This window comes from Myotis lucifugus, unplaced genomic scaffold (genome assembly GCF_000147115.1).
Source record: "Myotis lucifugus unplaced genomic scaffold, Myoluc2.0 scaffold_77, whole genome shotgun sequence".
Classification (NCBI taxonomy): Eukaryota; Metazoa; Chordata; class Mammalia; order Chiroptera; family Vespertilionidae; genus Myotis; species Myotis lucifugus.
In genome coordinates, this window is record NW_005871125.1 from 2,105,438 (window position 1) to 2,126,050 (window position 20,613).

The following is a 20,613-nucleotide window of genomic DNA, read 5'->3' on the forward strand; positions in this document are numbered from 1 at the left end:
TCATTAGATTCAACTGTGAGTGGAATCCATATGGTACCTGGCCTTCTCTGACTGGCTTATTCCACTTAGCATAATACTCCTTCAGGTCCATCCATGCAGTTGCAAAAGGTAAGGATATCATTCTTTACAGCTGTACTACTGTATTCCATTGTGTAAATGTGCCACAGCTTTTTTATCCACTCGTCTACTGATGGACACTTGGGCTGCTTCCAAATCTTGGTCATTGTAAATAATGCTGCAGTGAACATAGGGGTGTGTATTATTTCATTTTTAAACGAAAGATATCTAAATTCACTTCTGGCACCTCTTTTCCTATAACACATAAATATAGCCCCAATTGCTACTTGAAAGGGTAAGTGGTTGGAATCAGTTGCAGCTTGATTTGGTTGGTATAATGGTTTCCAGTGAACTTTTTGGCTCAAAAGTTGTAAAACCATCTTTTTCCTGTTGCTATGCAGCCATTATGTAGTTCCAAATGGCTGGAATTTTTTACTATGTTATCTGAAGAATTCAAACCAAAGAATTTGAGAGTTCATTGAGGAGGAAGTTTTCTTTATACCACAATGACTGCAGCACCAGCATCCCTGACATTTAAGCATTCCTTGAAAACATCTTTGGCAATCAAGTATAGCCACCTCATCTCTGTCTTGAGCCACTGCTTTTCAAAGGGACTTGCAGCATATTCTCTTAATTAAGATAATTTGATTTCCAAGTGTTTAATACAAAGCTTTTCAGGAAAATTTATTACACAGCAGGTCATACCTATAAAGTAATAGTCTTTATAATAAGGGCAGAAAACACAAGAAACAAACATAAACTTGACTTTGTGCTATGACTGTATTTCTTATTTTGCAAAACATAAAGCTTTTAAACTGCCTCCATAGGCGTGTAAACAATATAGATAGCCAAAGAAATGACCAAAAATATTTCAGTATGTATTTTTAAAGCATAACATTATTTAAAAAGAATCACAATGTCATTATCCAAATATTTTTTATAACTACTTATCAAATATCCAATCAATTAAAATAATTACCTTTTAAACGTGTAATTGTGAAGTAGTATGGATAATTGTTTTAGTAATTTTAACATTACTATTAATATTTCCTCTCTAGTCAAACTGTGAATGGGAAACAGTGGTTTATGGGAAGACAGAAGACCAACTCATTATGACTGAACAAGCAAGAAGATATTTGAGCACTTACACAGCCACCAGCAGCACTTCAAGAGCTCTCATACTGTAATTGTTATTAAAGCTGATGAAATGCCCCACTCCCTTAGTATAGCCTATACTAAATTAGGTTGCAATGAAATTTGTGTCAATTAATTGTTTTTAAGGTTTTAATACAGCCCTAAAACGGTTTGCATCTTTTTTCATACTAAGCAGGCAGAAAGCTAAGCCGCTTAAGGGGTAGGCAGTTTTGTAATTTATCTTTTAAGAGATGAGATTTTTAAAAATTGTTTTTAAAGAGCAAGATGGGAAAATCATATTAGACTGTTTATGGGTACTCTAAAAGTAAATTCTCACATATTTTCTTCAGATGATATATGTTGCTACTCTCTTAATGCTGCAGTTTTGTTACAGAGTATGTGTAATTTCTGAAAATAGTCTATGTATGGGAAGCACACATGTTTTATGAAGTACTTTTGCCAATGTGCTGATTTACTTAGCCTACCATTTACAAAGAAACACAATGGAAAGGAAGTTGAAGGATAGAACGTTGCACTACTAAATTTTGGTATTTTTCAAAAACAATAAAAATAACTACAGTGTTAAATGTATTTATTTGAGCATAGTACTGAAAACAAAATGCATAGAAAAAGGGTTTTTTCTTTTGTAAAGAGTCAGTATTTTCTTCATAAGTCTCAGAAGATCTGAGAGTTTGTTGAATGTATTGTACAGTATATTGGAGCAGGAAAACTTTGTAAATTGGAAAGAAGTCTGTTTTTATAATTTATTTTCATTTTTAAAGCTTAAATGTAGATATTTATACCTATACAGGGTGTCTAGAAGCTAGTGTTGTTTCCTGTTGTTACAGCTTACATAAGAACAATTTTGACTTTTAAGTATGAAACAGTAATAGTAAGTTATAGCTGCAAAGAATACAATATCTATACTGTATGTCACATCTACCTAAGTATTGCACTATGCCCTTTAAATCATGTTGGTTACAAAGTAGTTCTAAAAATGTACTAAATAATAATTTAATATTTTCTTTTTAAATTATACGGGGAGGGTTCATATAAATTAATCTGGTAATTTGTATATGTGTTTGAAATTTTTGCATTTTGTTTAAAAAATAATATGGTACTTTGGTCCCTAAAAACAGTTTGCACTTAGAAGTTTGTTATATTTACTCTATGTTTCAGAAATAGAGAACATTATCTTTTATTTATAAAAATATTTTGTCCTTTTAAAAAATGTTTTGTGTTTCTCTACAGGTTACAACAGTTGCTTCAGTTGCCTGTTTTAGGTGTTTGCACTTATTTTATTTCTTCTTGAAAGAATGTCTTTATTTGCTTTTGTGTAGAGATTTTATGTAATATTTTTGAGGCATATAATAGTGTGCTGTCAACTTAAACACTGACAGGTAAATAGAATTGTACACTGTAGTTTTAATTTTTATTTATAATTGACACACTCTCTCCCTCTCCACCCCTGAAGTATGCTGCTATGAGAGAAGGAAAGAGCGACCACCACTTGCACTGTTTGAAAAGAAAAAAAGCAAATGATGGCAGGTTCTCAAGTTAACTTAATGGAATCAACCATTACCAGGCAGATTCTTGCAAATACCAAAATACTATGCCTTAAGACAAAAACAGCTTAAGATTTTCTGAGGTCTCTGTTAATAGAAATGGAAATACTAAGTATTTTAATGCCTAGCTCTTGAACAATAGACCTAATAGGGTTTAAGCTATTTAAATCCACTAGCTCATTGTTGCATATCAGATGTAGTGAGAAGTGAAGAAAATGTCTAGTACTAAGATTATGCCTTGTTGATAACAAATAGATGGACCAATTGGAATCATCTTAGCATGTTTGTTAAGTATGTTGATTGCTTCCTAATTAGTGAACTTCTCACAGAAATTTCACTTTGTAAAACCAATGATTGTAGCAAAATCATACTGGATCATTTCAATTTTAGTTGCCTTGAACTAATAGCACATAATGGTTCATTTTTTTGTTTTCTGGTTTTTTTTAATTATTTTTTAATTTATGTAGCCCTTGGATGTATATAGTATCCAATCACCAAAGTATAATATCTTTGGAGAGCTATATTTTTTAAAGCATAATTTTTCTTGAGCATTAAATTATTCCAAAGGTAGTATATTGCAAAGAAGCCTGGTATTATTGGATATAGTACTACTTGGGTTGGTATTGGTTGAATCCTTCAGTTAACTGCTTTGTTGCTTTTTGCAAGAACTTTTAAAATCTTAAGCATGTCAGGCATCTTAAGTCACCTTTATACTGTTGTGTTCATTTGAATTTCTTTCAGTATGTTATAAAAATGCCAGACATACATGTAGCAGCCATACTTGCATGGAAACTGGTACACATATATAATACTGTATTTCGTTGTGAGGTTTTCATATTAATACAGCAATTACCCTGACTAAATTGAGTTTCTTGATGTATGGGAAAACTTTCCATTGCGAGAGAATCTCGCTTACAGTGTTGACTATTAACATTAGAAATAAAGCATCTGTGTACAAGTTGACTTGGCATTGCTCATTTCACTTTGGTTTTGTGTGTTATGCTATTCATTGAACCTTAAGGACTCACCCCAACATTCTGTGCTTAGAGCTCTTTTCTCCTTTAGGACTCCCTTTATGGGTGATTTTATCTGTTAACACAACTCTTGAGCCTCTTTCTTAGCCTTATGTTAAACTGTCTTTAAATAGTTCCCCGTGACACTCTGTCAGCACCTTAAATGCATCATGTCCTCTTTTTCTCAACTTGGACCTGCCCTGCCTTTGTTCTGCCCCCTTAGTCATGTGGCCTTCCATTCAATCATCCAATGAGAAGTCTCCTGTCCTTCCCTCACCCCTCACATTGAAATCTGTTGTAAATTCTCAACCTGCATAAGACCACTGTTCTAGTTCCATTCCTTAATCTCTAATTGGATTATTTCACTTAATCGCTCTGCTCTCTATTCTACAGACACATCTGGGTGTCACCTGGGCAAGGTCAACTGGTCGCCCAGTCAGGTCTATGGATTACTACATTGCCTGGGTGAATTCATCCAGATTTTACCTTTAGCCTTTTAGGCTCAGAAATTTGATGGATTCACCCACCAGGAATGAGTTTACTTCTCGGTAGACTGCTTGTATTAAGTGTGAGACTGACACATGAAACCAGTGTGTAATGTAACTGCTGAGAGGACAAGGCAGATCTCTTCTTATATTCAGCATAAAAAACACATTTAGAAAGCAGATCTGAGCGCCGAAACCGGTTTGGCTCAGTGGATAGAGCGTCGGCCTGTGGACTGAAGGGTCCCAGGTTCGATTCCAGTCAGGGGCATGTACATGGGTTGCGGGCACATCCCCAGTGGGAGATGTGCAGGAAGCAGCTGATCGATGTTTCTCTCTCATCGATGTTTCTAACTCTCTATCTCTCTCCCTTCCTCTCTGTAAAATATCAATAAAATATATTTAAAAAAAAAAGAAAGCAGATCTGTCACATTTCTCTTATTCAGAGACCTTCTATAGTTGTCTGATGCCTAAATAATTCTTCACTTCCTAATGTGGACTGGTGACTTGGGTCTTCCAAGAACATTAATGCACATGCTCCTGTCTCCATGCCTGTGTGTGCAATGTTCTCTGCATCACTGCATTTGTCTCCTTAGCCTGTTAACATCTTACTCAACCTTCAGGACACAGACCCGTGAATCGTTTCCTCATTATCTTAGTGCTTCCATAAAACTCCCACTAGACTTTGGTTTGAAAAGTAGGGATTGCTGTCTGTAGCTCCTGTGTCTAGCAGGGTACTTAGAAAATCTCAGTAAGTATTAAATTGAAGAATTTTTAAAAATTAGTCATGACGTGGAGAATATTAGCCATACTTATTTTATGCAACAGATTATAAATAGCTTTGGTTTATTAGTTATCTGCATGACACCGGTTTTGCTTTATAGTCAGTAAACTATTTTGTTAAAAATCTTTTAGCTCATTTTATAATCATGTCATTTCCTGCTCGATTTATCCAGTTATAGAGTGATAGGATTGCCAGCCAATCAGAATTTTAACTGTAATATAACACAGATGGTTGTTTTTCAAGAGGCACTTCACTCTGTGAGAAGTGAAAACTTATTTTTAAGTAAGTAGTGGAGGGGAAAATGAACCAAGTGAAATTGCTTCCTAACATTACACTTTCCCCCTTTCTTGCTTTAAAAAAAAAGATACAGTGGGGCCTTGACTTACGAGTGTCCCGACTAACGAGTTTTTCGAGATACTAGCCGGCCGATTTTTTGCTTTGAGTTGCAAGCTAAAATTCGGGTTATGAGCCAGCTTCAGATACCCCACCGCTAGTTGGCGCAGCGAACGTCACAGTGAACGCCACAACATCAGCCCAGCATCACGTGTCTCACTCGTTCACTTTTTGATTTGACATACAAGTAATTTGAGTTACGAGCTCCGTCATGGAACGAATTAAACTCGTAAGTCAAGGCCCCACTGTACAGTCAAGAATATGTGAAATACATCATACACCAAGATGAAATATACCAGGAAAAAAATTATTTATGGCTGACGTGTTGGGAAGAGAGTGTTTTTGAAAACTTTGTAGTATCTTGGCATTAATACATTAAAAGCTGTTGAATTTGAGCAAACTCAGTATTGAAAGCAGTGTATGTAGTACACTGTCCTTATTTCTGAAGGTCTCAGACCTGGGTGCTTATTCTAGTTCCAAGTATAGAATGTGCTTGGATTTTCCTGGCCAGCACAGGGTAAGAGGGAGGGAGATCGACTTTATTTTGATTTTACTACTGTCATTTTGCCAATCCAGAGCTCAAAAGATTGGGCCAAATTCTGACATAATTTCCTAAGCCCCAATACAATTAACACTTATTGATTCTTTGAACTAGTGATCAATACTTAACTGAGTGCTTACAGTACCTGGTGCTAGGTCCTGGAGATACTGTGATAAATGGGACATGACCCTTCCCTTAAGGAAGCCGATGTTCTAGAAGGGGAGATGAATAATTGTGTAATAGAAATTGCATATCTTCTCCTTTGGCCGAAAGTGAGATCAATAGCCAAGTTTAATATTTTATTTGTGGATACTCATTTGAGAATAAGAAAATGGTTGGCCCTGACCGGTTTGGCTCAGTGGATAGAGCGTCGGCCTGCGGACCCAAGGGTCCCAGGTTCGATTCCGGTCAAGGGCATGTACCTTGGTTGTGGGCACATCCCCAATAGGGAGTGTGCAGGAGGCAGCTGATTGATGTTTCTCTCTCATCGATGTTTCTAACTCTCTATCCCTCTCCCTTCCTCTCTGTAAAAAGTCAATAAAATATATTTTTTTTAAAAAAAGAAAAAGAAAATGGTTGGTCACTATTTGGATAGTATGGATTCCCCATCTCCCCTATACTATAGGGAATTGTTGGGTTAGCACAACTCACGGGTCTTGCACCACCCAGAAGTTCACAGACTAACATAGGACAACATAGCAGCTGAAGCCATGTACCAGTCACGTACATTATTTCATTTAATCCTTTCAACAACTCTATTAGGTAAACCTTATTATAATCCACTTTTATGGATGAAAACAGGCTTAGGTTAAGAGTCTTGTCTAAAATCACACAGTGCTTTGTTGAGCTGGCATTCAATCCATTGTCTGAGATTTGGGTTGAGTCTTAAATTTAAAATTAAGCATAAGGCACAAAAGAGTATATAGTGTATGTTTCCATTTCTATGCAAGTACAAAACAGGCTAAACTAGTTTATGGTATTTGAAGTTAGGATAGTGGTTGCCCTGGGTGGGAGGGTTGCTGAGAGGAGCCTTGTGGTGGGGGTAGGGGGGCTCATTCATTTATCTAATAAATATGCATCCATGTGTGTGTATGTGGGAAGCATTCTCCCCAGGCATAGGGTTGGGCACACTCTCCTTATTAGAAATCACCACCTACTGAGCTATACTGATGCCCCCACTCCCCCACCCCACCCCACCCCCAAAAAAAGTAGAAGAAAAAAATCAGCTTAGCTTTGGAAAGAGCAACAGTAGGGATTAGTACAAATTTTCATACCTTTGGACTGGGATATAAAGAGGTGGATCAGATACCTTAAGAGAGGTAGTATAGTGAAATTTACCATAGAATCAACATTGATAAATCAAAGCAGATATACGTTTGCCACTTTTATAAATTTATTTTAAACTGAGGTTAGCCTATCTCTTATAGAATGCATAATGACCAGGCATTTACTTTTAGTATTTAAGGAAATTTGCTTATAAGTATTCAATTATCTCTAAGTATTTTGCACATATATCCTTTTTAAAAATATTCTTTAATTTTTTACAGAGAGGAAGGGAGAAGGATAGAGAATAAGAAACATCAATGAGAGAGAAACATCGATCAGCTGCCTCCTGCACCGCCGCCCCCCCCTCCCCCCCCCCACTGGGGATGTGCCCGCAACCAAGGTACGTGTCCTTGACCAGGATCGAACCTGGGACCCTTCAGTCCGCAGGCTGACGCTCTATCCACTGAGCCAAACTGGTCAGGGCTATCCCTTTTTTAATATAAAAGAGAATACAGTGGGGCCTTGACTTACGAGTTTCATTAATTCCAAGACTGAGCTCGTTAAGGAGCTCATTAACTCAAATTACTCTATCAACTCAATGCAAAAAATCGGCCGAGAGACAGCTGGTATCTCAAAAAACTCATTAGTCGGGACACTCATAAGTCAAGGCCCCACTGTACTATGGTTTTAATAAGAGAAATCTTGGCAAATAATAGCTATGCCTCATCACCCACTCTTTAAAATTAGTTCATTGGTTTCTTGTTTCTTCTCTGCAGCACTCAGAGGTTGTAAATGGCCTATTTTCTGGCCCCTTAGCCCCAGATCTGTTTTTTTTTTTTTAAATATCTTTTTTATTGTTGATAGCATGTTTTTGAGATGGTGCCAAGCCTCCTTTTCAGGTTCATCTCTCCTCCCCACCTGGTAGCTCTCCCTTCCCGTTCCTCTTCCATTACTACAGTAGGTGAGGTAACTGAGCTGAAGCTGGAGTAGTTGTAACTGCAGAAGCATTTCTTTCACAAAGGCAGGACTAAAGCTGAGGTTAATTGACTAAAATGAAATGAGACACTTGGCATCTCTCGCCTGTAGGGGCATTAGCATCTTTCCTCACGTGGTGTATTACTTTACAGGTACCTAATTAGTCCTGGGTTGTGAGAGCCGGTAGAATATCAGGTAAAATGCAGCCACATGAACATGGTCCTCGGAGGGGGAATAAATGACTTAGGGGCAACTTTCTGGAGTCACCTTCAGACTTTTCATAACATTTTGGAGAAATCACTGCAGACAAAGGTATTTTTTGTTGGTAGGAAGCAGTAACAGGAAATAGCTAATTGAAACTTTTGTGGGTTACTTACAAAATAAAAAGGCTCGTGGTGGAGTCCCAGTAGTATGAAGGAAAGCATTTATGTGCTGCTGAACCTGGATTCCCCCGTAGTGATTTGTAAAAGCCAAATCACTGATGAATATAGGCCACCAGAGGGGCCAGCCCTGAGCAGTGTGCGCCTCCAATGGGGCGTGAAACAAACACATCTCCAGGCTTTTGTCCCATAAGCAGACCAGCTTGGGCAGGAAATTCATCTGAGACTGCTGTGAATTAGAAACTACAAAGTTATGAATGGCCCGTCTGCTCACAGGCCAGAGCCGTTGAATCTCTTAGTCCCCTAACCTTTTTCTAATTGCATCAGCGCGTCCAAAAAAGAAAAAAAAAAGATTTTATTAGGCACTGTTTTCAGAAGAAATAAGGGAAGGCCCAGATAAAGTGTAGCTTTACTTCCTATTTTAGCTATACATTGCTAGAGAAGGGTTTGTAAAAACAAACAAAATCTACTAGTCTAAAAATCCATTAAAAATGGCATAAGAGATTGTGCCCTCGGCGGTCCTGGATCTGCCTCTTGCTTCAACAGTGTTTGGACAGAACAGACCCCAGGACACCCCTTCTGCCAGCCTCCGGCCACTTTCCATCGTCTTATCTAGTCACCACCTTCAGAACCACCTCTGAGACCAGCCAACATGCTGTTCTGGTTTTTCTACCTTTACTCCTTATTGCCAAACAACCACCAACCATGAGCTCCCAAATTTGTCAGCATTATTCCACCAAGGTGGAGGCGGCCATCAACCACCTGGACAGCCTGCATCTGCGGGCCTCCCACACCTACCTCTCTCTCTGCTTCTATTTCCACTGCAAAGATGTGGCTCTCGAGGGTGTGGGCCACTTCTTCCTCCAGTTGGCAGAGAAGCAGCTCGAGGGCTCCGAGCATCTCTTAAAGATGCAAAACCAATGTGGTGGCCACATCCTCTTCCAGGACGCGCTGAAGCCTCCCCAAGATGAGTGGGCAAAACTCAGAACGCCATGGAAGTGGCCATGGACTTGGAGAGGAACCTGAATCAGACCCTTTTGGATCTACGTGTCCTGGGTTCTACCTGCGCAGACCCACTTCCTGGATGAGGAGGTGAAACTCATCAAGAAGATGGGCTACACCTGACTCACCTCTGCAGGCTGGCCCGCCCCCAGGCTGGGCTGGGCGAGTATCTCTTCAAAAGGCTCACCCTCAAGCATGACTAGGAGCCTTTGGAGTCCAGAGGCCTTTGAGGGGCCCCTCTGCATTCCCCTGGTGTCTGGCTTTTGCCTGAGCCTCTCCCCAAAACTACTAGCCATTCTTTTAACCACCCTGAAATCCTCTCCCATGCATTGGACCAAATGGAAAGAATAAAGCTTTTTGCAGGAAAAAAAAAAGATGAGAAGGGAAAACATAGATTGTTTAAAAATGATAATCTAACCGAAAGGGAATTGGTCTCTACAAGAAGCTGGAGCAATGCAGTGCATTGGTGTTAGGGAATAATAACCAGCCTGTGTGGTGCCTACTGGGTTCCAACTTTGGTTTCTTCATTATTTCATTTGGTGCTCACAGCAGCCTCCTGAGGTAGCCATTATGACTCCATTCTATAGATGAGCAAACTAATAATCAGAGAAGTTATACCACCTGCTCAACATCTACTGGCAGAGGTGTATTTAATATAAAGCAAATTAAGTTAAAACTTCAGGGCACCCATTTGCAGGGTTCCTCTGAGTTCAAGAATCACGTGGTATGGGGGGGGGGCAACCAGATTGCAATCAGGAAGCATTTCTGGTAAATCACCTAAAGACATCTCAGAAGCAAAGATCAAAATCTACAAAATCTACAATTGTTGCCAAATGTGTTATTTCCTTTCTTCATTCCACAGAAATATTCATTCTGCTCTCAATTTTGTGAAGAAGGGCCACCCAAATTGTAAACGCTTTGGGCCCCAAAAGACCTACAACTGCCTTTGCAGGGAGGTGATAAGTGGAAGAGCTGTGTTTTGAACTTGGGTCTTCTGGTTCCAAGACCTGTTCTACATTCAGACTATGTTGAAACACAGAAAAGTCTAAATAGAACATCAGGTGGAAAAAAATACAAGCCAGGGATGAGGAACTATACTTGTAATAATATAAAATGAGATAATGAATGTGTATGTTCTTATCAACTCTCGAGTTGTCTACAAAGGTAAGGCATTCTTGTTGGCCAAAGGACCAACTGTTGTACTATTACATCAGGAAAGCAAGTCATTCTAAATATAAACCCAGCTCAGATTCTCAAATAGACTGACCACTAGCAAAGGCGATGATGATGATGATGATGATGATGATGATGGTGATGGCAGGAAACTATATCTGTCTCACCCACTGCTGTAGATGCCATGTAGTACAGTGCCTGCAATGTAGCAGGTGCTCAATAAGTATTTGTGGAATAAATGTATACATGCAAAGAGGGAAGAACAATTGAATTTCGCTCACCTCCATGTTGAGCTCCAATACTAGAGAGTAATTTTAATCAAAGGTGATGAAGGAATTGCATTTTAGGCAGAAAAGGCAAGAATGAGTAAAGGTTGGAGAATGGAAAATTAAGGACATTCAAAGGGAATGACAAGTGACCCATTTTGGTTCAAGTGTGGAGTGAATAGTAAGACATAATAATACAGTGAAAATGCACATTAGGGCCAGATCCTGAAGAGTCTTTAAAATCCTGGTAAGAGGTCGACATTTATCTTGAAGGGATTTGAGAGCTTATTTGTCTCTGAGCGTGAATACAGAATTATTTTTACAAACTAGAGCATACATGTGAATAAGTATTATTCCCAGTGAGCAATGGGAAGATTTGTTTTGGCAACAGGACAGGACATGCCACCAAGGTCTGGTTCACTTAGTGACGGTTAGCCTGAAGCGGTAATGCAGTTAGTAATGAAAGCTTATTCCCGTTCAATCAATCAAAAAATATTCATTCAGTACCTTCTGTGTGCAAGGCCCTGTGTGGGCCATGTATAACAATCCCAGATGTGCACAACAAAAGCAAAGATTCATTTTGCTTAAAGTTTCCCTGGAGAGATGGACACATATACGCTAAAAGCTTATAAGAAACACATGGCAGTTCCCGTCCCCCACACCCACTGTGAACCAAAGCAAGGGGTATAGACAAAGTGTTGTAAGAATTCTGGCAGGATTGGATGCTGGGCCAGAAAAAAAATTTTGCTACAAAGTCACATTATTGGGGCCATGAGTGTATTTGTTTACTCGAATTGCTATAACAAAATACCATAGAGAGGGCAGCTTCAACAACAGAAATCTATTTTCTCACAGTTTTGAAGACTGGAAAAATCCAAGATCAAGGTGTCTAAAAATTCAGTTTTTGGTGAGGGTCCTGCTTCTGGTTTCTAGAAAGCTGCCTTCTGGCTGCATCTTCATCTGGAGAGAGAGAGAGAGCGAGAGAGAGAGAGAGAGAGAGAGCTCTCTGGTGTCTCTTCTTGTAAGAACACCACTCTTACTGAATTAGAATCCTACCCTTATGACCTTAATTACTTCTTTGGAGACCCCCTCTCCAAATATAGTATAAGGGGGCCTAGAGTTTCAACATATGGGGAAGACACATTCAGCTCATAATAATTAGCATCAGGAATAAAACTTATAGAAAATAACATTGTATTAATGTTAAATTTGAAGATTTTGATCACTGTGCTCTGGTTGTATAAGTGACTATCTTTGTTCTAGCAAATACTGAAGTATTTAGGGGTAAAGGAGCATGATGTCTGCAGGTCTATGAAAGCTAAAAGTCTGGGAACTGCTCCTGGGGCTCTTGGATAAGAAGTTCCTTCTCTATAGATTTTGCTGAAGGGTCCCAGAAAGATGTTTACTTTTCCCCAGGCACTCTGTATTGTTGATGTTCTTGAATGTGTCCTGTGCCCAGTGAACGAGGACACCAACCTTGGTGAGAAGTTAGAATTTAGCCCTTGTCGCCATTATGTTTTCTTGGCACCGTGATATCAGAAACTCCACTCATGTTAGTTGGCAGGGTAGTTGATTTTATAATACTAAATGTAGAAAAACATGGAAGTGGTAGACTTCAGTGCAGCCATGATGGTGTCTTTTTAGGTTCTGTGATGAAAGAGAAGTTAATCAGCAATTTTCAACCCGAAATCCTCATATAGACAGATGATCTGAGGTAAAGAACAAAAGGGGCCCATGGGAAAACAAGGCCCATTGCCTTCCCAGCAGCTGCATGGGTTTTCTTCCCTTATAATCCAGAGAAAATGGCTTTAAATGACAAGGCGTTTAGTAATAACCACAAAGCTCTGTTTGAGTAGCTGGCTGAGGAGGTGGGATGCTTGGGTGAGAGTGATGAGAGGAACCCTAGAAGCAGAGCTCTAGGCCATGTAATTAACAGATGTCAGCTATCCTCTTCTTCCTATTTTATAAGGAGAGCTATCTTCTCATTTATGATGACATTTCCCCCCTTTTCATGAAAACATAAGGCGGATTGTGTCCTGGAAAAAATATTAGTGTCATGCTCAAGAATGAGACCATTATTTTATAATTCCCGTTTATTAAGAGTTGAGATGAAGTCATTTTCTGAGATAAATTATTACCAAAAAAATTAGGGGAGGGGGAAGAGAAAGAGAGAGTGTGTATGTGTTAGGGAGTGTATATTTGGGGATGAAAATGAATACATTAAATAATCATTTTTTAAAAAAAAATAATTCTTTATTGTTGAAAGTATTAATCATTTTAATAGAAAGCTCAAGGTATGCATAATGTTCCATTATATAAATGATGTAAGTATAAAATACACATAATAAGAAATAGGAAGATGAAATCAGCATAAACTTATTATCCAGAAATAACATCTTGGCATATATATCTTTTCTTCATACACACATACATGCAAACATGTAATTATACATTTATATTTATATGATAACAAAATAGAATCACATGGCACCTATTTTATAACTTGCTTTTTAAACTTCTTGTGGATTTCCTTCGGTGCCAACATACACAGGTCTCCAGCATCATCTCTAATCACTACTCAGTATTTGGTAGTGTGGATGTTTCCACAATTTGACCTGTTCTGAATTGTTGGAGCCGTCTCCAAATTCTGCTGTTACACGGAAAGATGGTGCTGCGGACCCCAGCAGCTCTGCCGCTGGGCCTTTCTGAATTGCAGCCCAGGACTCCTTCTGAGGAGCTGGGAGCTGCGGAGTCATAGGCCCCACGTTTTAATTCATATTGTCAACCTTGATGGGTCCTAGGGCTCGAACATCCGCTTTCTCTGGCTGAGGGCCAGTCCACCGACATCACCTGCCAGCCCTGGGCTGACAAAACGTCCTCGGGGCCAACCCCAGAGTGCAGGGACCCGGCCCTGCGGCCTGGGCTCAGCCTTTGTCCTCCTCCCCTGAGTGACCTTGGATGGCGCTGGGCCCGGTGCCTGTCAGCATGGGCCCTGTCCCGCCTGGCAGGGGGCGGTCACAACCTGGGCCCCTGAAAGCACAAAACGGCCTGGAGAAAGGCCAGGCGGGGCGGGCCTCGGCTTTGTGTGTGCCAGACACCAGATGGTGCACAATTAGGGACATGCGAGGGGTCAGATGGCAGGCTCTCCATGGGCCTGCTGCTGCGGCTGGTCGTACAGACATTTTGGCGGGAAGAGAAAATTATGGGGGGAAAAAAAAGAGAGAGAACTTTTTATCAGTGACAGGCCCTTTGGACAAATGTCTTTTTGACTTTGTGTGTGCTTAGGGGCGGGGTTGCTGCTCAGAACTGGGCTCTTTCCTTCTGAGATTAAAGCCTTTTGCTCTGTCAGCTGTGGGCCAACAATGACCGGGAGTTTCCATATGGCCTTTCAGGGAGCAGAGAGCAGGGTGACGTTTGCACTCCACTGAGCATGCTGGCCATTGTTAGAACTCTTTAATACAAAGGATGCCAGAGAGGAATGGGTTTGTGCTGGGTCCAGGGTGTGTGCAGGTGCAAAGAGAAAGGATGCTGGGAGGAGGGAGGGACACAGGACCCCCTCTCCACTCCTCTCCCCCGAGAGAATCCCCCAGTTTACATCTTCACCCAGTGTTCCTCCTGGGCAGAGAAAGACCTGGCAGGTAGGAGATGTGGGTGGGTTCCTGACCAGGTGAAGATTTGTATCTCTCGTGTGTATGTGTGTGTGTGTGTGTGTGTGTGTGTGTGTGTGTGTGTGATGGTAGGACATAGGTTGGCGGAGCCACAGTCTATCTGTCACATGCCCCAGGGCCTCTGCCAACTGGGGTGGCCCTTTCTTCAGGTCTGAAGCAGAAGTGATTATAGTAAAAATGACTTACGCAAGCCTGAGGCTTGGGCACCATTTGGATGAAATGCATTTAGTGGTAAATGCCCTGATCAGATTTGAATGGAGCGCTTAGTTCTGGAACACTGCTTAGTTCTGGGCCATATAAAAGCCCTTCTATCTCCCCAACATTGCCCTGCTGACTTGCCCTCTTCGGGTCTGGGAGTTCTCTCCAGAAGGCCCTCCCCCCTTATATCTACAGCTCATCACCTCACAGAGAGCAGTGTATGCAGGTGGTGACACTCCGCCCAAATGTACTACAGGAACATGAGGAGCTAAGAGATGTGTAGTGAGCAGGAGAGAGAGGACAGACAGACCAGGTGAGAGTCCAGCAGAGGATCCCTGTTGCGGGGGGAGGGGAGAACGCACTCAGGGCAACTCCAAGAGCCCCTTCTGACATGCTTGCCCATGGCTGCCTGTTTTTATCCTGCCTTCCTACTAACCCCATGTTATCCTGAATAATACACAGATGTCCATCTGTGTTGGGTGGTATGTCATTGTTCTTCTCCAAAAGAGTGAAATCTGTATGAGACCAGACAGAACAGAGCCACAGAGAGAGTCCTTTGCAATTTCAGGAATTGTCCCCAAGGCTCTCCCGGAGCCCTGGGTGGCCAGCAAGAGGGTCAGGATCCCACATCTACTTCTTCACGGTGTGACCGTGGACCAGCCCTCCATTACCGACCCTGTTTCCTTATTGCTAAGTCAGGGTCAGGTACAGACAAGCTCTGTAAAGACTATGGTGATAATGACAATGGTACTCTTCAATACTTATGGTGACATCTTCCCCGAGAACCAGCCTCCCTCTTCTCCCACTGCAACAGGCAGGCTGCCTCTTTCCAGAATCCTGGTGTCCTTAGATTACCATTTTCATTTTTTTTTCAATTTTTATTTTCCTCTTTCTTTTTAAAAAAAATATTTTTATTGATTTCAGAGAGGAAGGGAGAGGGAGGGAGAGAGAGAGAGAGAGAGAGAGAGAGAGAGAGAGAGAGAGAAAAGCATCAATGATGAGAGAGAATCATTGATCGGCTGACTCCTGCATGCCCCACACTGGGGATCGAGCCTACAATCCAACGCTCAGTCTGCAGGCCAATGCTCTATCCAAAGAGCCAAACCAGCGAGGGCTTTTTCATGTATTTTTAATTTTCTGACTCTGAGGGGTTCAATACTGTGGCCGTTAACTACATGTGGCTATTCAGCACTTGAACTGTGGCTGGCTTGAACTGAGACGTGCTTGAGTGTAAAATACGTACCAGGTTTCGAAGATTTAAGACAAAAGAGAATGTAAAAATACCTCACTAATAATTTATATTGGCTGCATGTTGAAATGCATTATTTTGGATACACGGGGCTAAATAAAAATATTAAAATTAATTTCTCGGCTTCTTCTTGCCTTTTAAAATGTGGCTTCTAGAAAAATTAAAATTACATTTGTGGAATGCATTATACTCAACTGGACGCTACTGCCAGAACTACTAGGAGGTGAGTACATTTTTACTGTCCAGCCCTCATCCGCCTTCACCAAGTTGGCTGGCTGGGGGACAGGACACTCTGGGGGACAGAAGACACTTGGGGAGCCCACTCTTTCTGGCTTCTGTGTTTTCTGACATGAGGTTGCTTTGACACTGTGGATCTTGCCTCGCTTCTAGAAATCAGAGGCCAAAGCAAGCCTCTGCCCTCAGGTTGACCAACCTGTTCTGGAAATAGGAGCTCTGGCTAATGTTTTCGCAAAGCTGGTTAGAGGAAGTCCAGGCAGAGGGAGATCTGCCAAGGATTTGCAGAGTGCAATGCCCAATTCAACTGGCCATCTCCTTTCTCCTTTATACGTTTAAATCAAAGCACAAGACAGTGGAGGCAAGAGGGGATATTTTGATGTGGTGAGACCTGTGGCCAGTGACTTGGAGAGGGTGCCTGTCTTTTCCTCTCTGAGCGGCAGCGAGCCCTGAGCACTTTCTCCGCAGGGACTAGCACTGCAGAGAGAGAATGACTCGACTCCTTCTCACCTCCAATGGGAAGCAACTGAGCGTGTGGCGTGTCTCAGTTCCCGTCATTGAGAAAGTGATTTCACACCAGCCTCTCTGTATTTTGGTCTAGGCCAAGCAGAATAAGTTGCATGTTCTTAAGTTAAAATTCTCTTCTAAACGGTTTAAAATGCCATGGCATTTTTATTTTTAAGAGTGAAAGCTGGATGCAGGTATGTCAGCTGCTTCTGCCATCAGAGGTGCTGGGACCCTGGCCCTCGCTCTGAAGGCCCTCTCCCTCTGGCCTGCAGCCCCCAGTGAGGCTGCGACTGATTGGACACATACAACTTTGTGGACATGTGACAGAGAAGCCCCTACTTCCAAGGGTGGGGGGATGCTAGGGATCCTTCTCCAGCTTAAAAAAAACTATACATATATACTAATACATGCTCTCTCTATATATATATATGCTCAATATATATATATGAGGAAGGGAGAGGGAGAGAGAGATAGAAGCATCAATGATGAGAGAGAATCATTAATCAGCTGCCTTCTGCTTGCCCTCCTACTGGGGATTAAGCCTGCAACCCAGGCATGTGCACTGATGGGGAATTAGACCGTGACCTCCTGGTTCATAGGTCGATGCTCAATCACTGAGCCATGCCAGCCAGGCCTTCTCCAGATTTTATGTTTATATATTTTTCAAAGGCTCTATTCTAGCTTGGCAAGCTGCAGTTGGACAAGTCATCCAGCCTTTCCATTGAATGAGGGAACTGGCAAAATAGCTCTACAGTTCTGTCCAGTTCCCGAATCTGTGATGCTAATATGACAAATAAAAAACTGGCTCAGGGGAATCAGGTTCTCAGAAAAGGGACTGGATGGATGTTTCTTCTTATGCTTGATCTTAGCCAAAAGGTGAGAAGCGATGGATGTTTCTTCTTAGAACAGCACATAGTCCTCTTCACCAGAAACAAGTTCAGGTGAAAGGAGATTGTTGTGAAATGGGCTTTTCTAGCTGATCGTCCTCTCCTTTCTGATGATGCTAGTCATCACCACCCCAGACTTTTTGATGAGTCTGTGGCTTTAATTTTTTCCATCATCACACACCCGTGCTCTGTGGCCATCTTTCTGGGAACAGGGCTTGTGCTGCTTCCCAGCCCCTCCCTGTTCACTTTGAGATGCTTAGTATCTATTGACCGTATGATGGTAGGAGGGTGGAGGAGTAGGAAGATGGAAAAACATGAAAGAAAAGAAAAATACCTACGTCTTCAACCGGGAATTGCCGGAAGCAATAGAAGGGTCTCAGAAACGCTTACCTTTTCCCACTCCCTCCCTCACCTGCAAAGAATGCCTGGTGCATAACAACTCCAAAGGACAGATGTAATCGTGTCATTGCTCTACCCAGAACTCTTTGGTGACCTCCTGCTGCCCACATTTGAGCATTTGGGACTATCTTTGGCCTAACTCCAAGCCTTCCTTTCCAGATTGCTGTCACATTCCTCAGTCAGATTCTTTCCTTCTTCTTTTTTTTTTAGTGTGTCCCAGACATGAAACAGCTCTGGCCACCAACACAGGCATCAAGCTACGATAAACTAAGGACCATAAATCTGCTTTGCCCTGACTGATAAAGAGCAACACCACCAATCAGGTGTCTCCTTGCAAATTGCCAGGGGGTATTCAGATTCTTTCATGTCCTCAGAGAAACCATTCATCTCTGTACCTCCATACTTTTGCTTGGCTAGATGCTCTTTCTAAAATGCTCTAATCCATATCTACCTCTTGAAAGCCTAATAATTATCTAAGACCTAGCTAGTTCTGCTGCCTCCTTCATGAAGCCTTCCTGGATTTCCTGAGCCAGGAATGCTCTCTCCCTTAGCTCAACATTCATAGTCTTTGGTTTGTATCTCTCTTTTGGTACTACTTGCTGTCTGTCTATCCTTACAATTATTTCAACCACCTTTGATCACACCTTTATGTACCTGAGAGCATTTAGCTCATGTTATACACTTAGCAGGTGGTCAATAAATGCTTCCCAATCCACATATAAAATGAAACCAGCACAAAAAATGCATGCATTGGTGCCAACGTGGCAGCACCACAGGGCAGCTGCAAGGCAAGGTGAAATGGAGATCTAAGAGCAAATGGCCTCAGACCACCTCAAAGCACAAAGGCTTCATTTTCTAGAACTGAATCTGCTGGTAGCTTGCCAGCTCTGTCCCCTCCCAGAGAGGACCCATTTCCCCCCTTCTCTTTTCTCTTTTGAGCCACGCACACCTGCATCCCTCTCCTACTGAATAAAGGAAGAAAGAATTGGAAATATAAGATGCATAGTACTAATTTTGACAGATTATGTTGCGGTTAGGCCAATCTCACAATACAGGGAGTTTAGTTTTGATCACTTTCGGTTTATTGTTTCCTTAAAAACAAAACAAAAAAACACCACCTTGTTTAAAACAAGCTTTAAGGCTGCATGGGCTCTAAATCAGTGCTTCACAAACTTGAATATCACAGACATCATCAGAGGATCTTATTAAAATGCGGATCCTGATTTCCATGGGTCTGGGTGGAGTCTATAATTTTGCATTTCTAACAAGCTCCCAGGTGATACCTATTCTCTGGTTCTGTGGACAACACCTTGGGAAGCAAGGACCAACACATAATTTTCAAATTGTGTGCAGTAACTGAGCTTTTCAAATCACCTTGAATTCCATTTAGCCGATTTCATTTTCTTATAGCTACGTTATACATTAGAAGTCATCTCCTTGAAGACAGAGCCATCTATCTCTTTCTTATATCTCTATATTTCCCCTTATAAGCCTCATACTGCTAGCATATAGTAGGTCTTCATAAATGTTTGTTAAGTGAATACGAGTAAATTCATGGGCCAAGCATATTCCAGGGCATAGTGATGCTACCTCAGAGAAGGCAGAGTCCAGGAAAAGATATCAAGGTGTTGTGTGAAAACTTGGTTCCCTCAGGAGCTGACCTCATTGCCTAAGCCAGTGATGGCGAACCTTTTGAGCTCGGCGTGTCAGCATTTTGAAAAACCCTCACTTAACTCTGGTGCCGTGTCACATATAGAAATTTTTTGATATTTGCAACCATAGTAAAACAAAGATTTATATTTTTGATATTTATTTTATATATTTAAATGCCATTTAACAAAGAAAAATCAACCAAAAAAATGAGTTCGCGCATCACCTCTGACACGCGTGTCATAGGTTCGCCATCACTGGCCTAAGGAGAGGGACCATTTTGAATTGACTGGACCAAATGCCCTTTCGGTTGCCTTAGGTTCCCAGTCACACTTTGGAATGTGCCACTAGGAAGGACACGTCTCTTAGCACTCGCCAGTTACCATACACAGAGTTTTAGTATTATGAGTCCCTGGGAACGTCTCACTAGAATCCACGTCATTATTCAAATGCTAATTATGGAACCCATGAGATATCTGGGCTCTCAGCTTTTCTCCCTTCCTTCTCCCTCCTCATTTCCTTTCGTCACTTTTCAACATTTTGGCGCTCTCCAGCGTATCATAGACAGAGCTGCTGGCGAGAGCTTTCTGTAACGGAGACCTCTTCAGAGCACGCTTCTTCCTGTGAGCTCCACATACCTGCCCACTGCCAACCAGAAGCTAAAACATCTGCTTCGTATGGCATTCTAGGCCCTTAGCCACCTGCCCTGTTTTATCTTTCATCCTTTCCCACCAGAAAAATGGGCTCCCTGGGGCCTCCATTTTCCCCTGCTTTATTTTTTTGCTTTTGC

The 20,613-nt window shown here is 41.5% G+C and overlaps 1 protein-coding gene and 1 pseudogene across 5 annotated transcripts in view; one reads left to right on the forward strand and one right to left on the reverse strand.

Moving 5' to 3' along the window:
- The window catches only part of MYBL1 (MYB proto-oncogene like 1), a 32,009-nt gene extending 28,290 nt beyond the window's left edge, over nt 1-3,719 (forward strand). For 4 of the 5 annotated variants that reach the window (XM_014457481.2, XM_023755460.1, XM_023755461.1 and 1 more), the window contains one exon: nt 1,116-3,719. In XM_014457481.2, coding sequence (XP_014312967.1) covers nt 1,116-1,244 — 129 coding nt within the window. In that variant the 3' untranslated portion in view covers nt 1,245-3,719. The remainder of the gene's footprint in view (nt 1-1,115) is intronic. The other variant, XM_006090608.3, reaches the window with a different exon arrangement.
- A 14,661-nt stretch (nt 3,720-18,380) lies between these two features.
- On the reverse strand, nt 18,381-18,524 carry LOC111826427 (annotated as a pseudogene).
- Nucleotides 18,525-20,613: the final 2,089 nt, after the last annotated feature.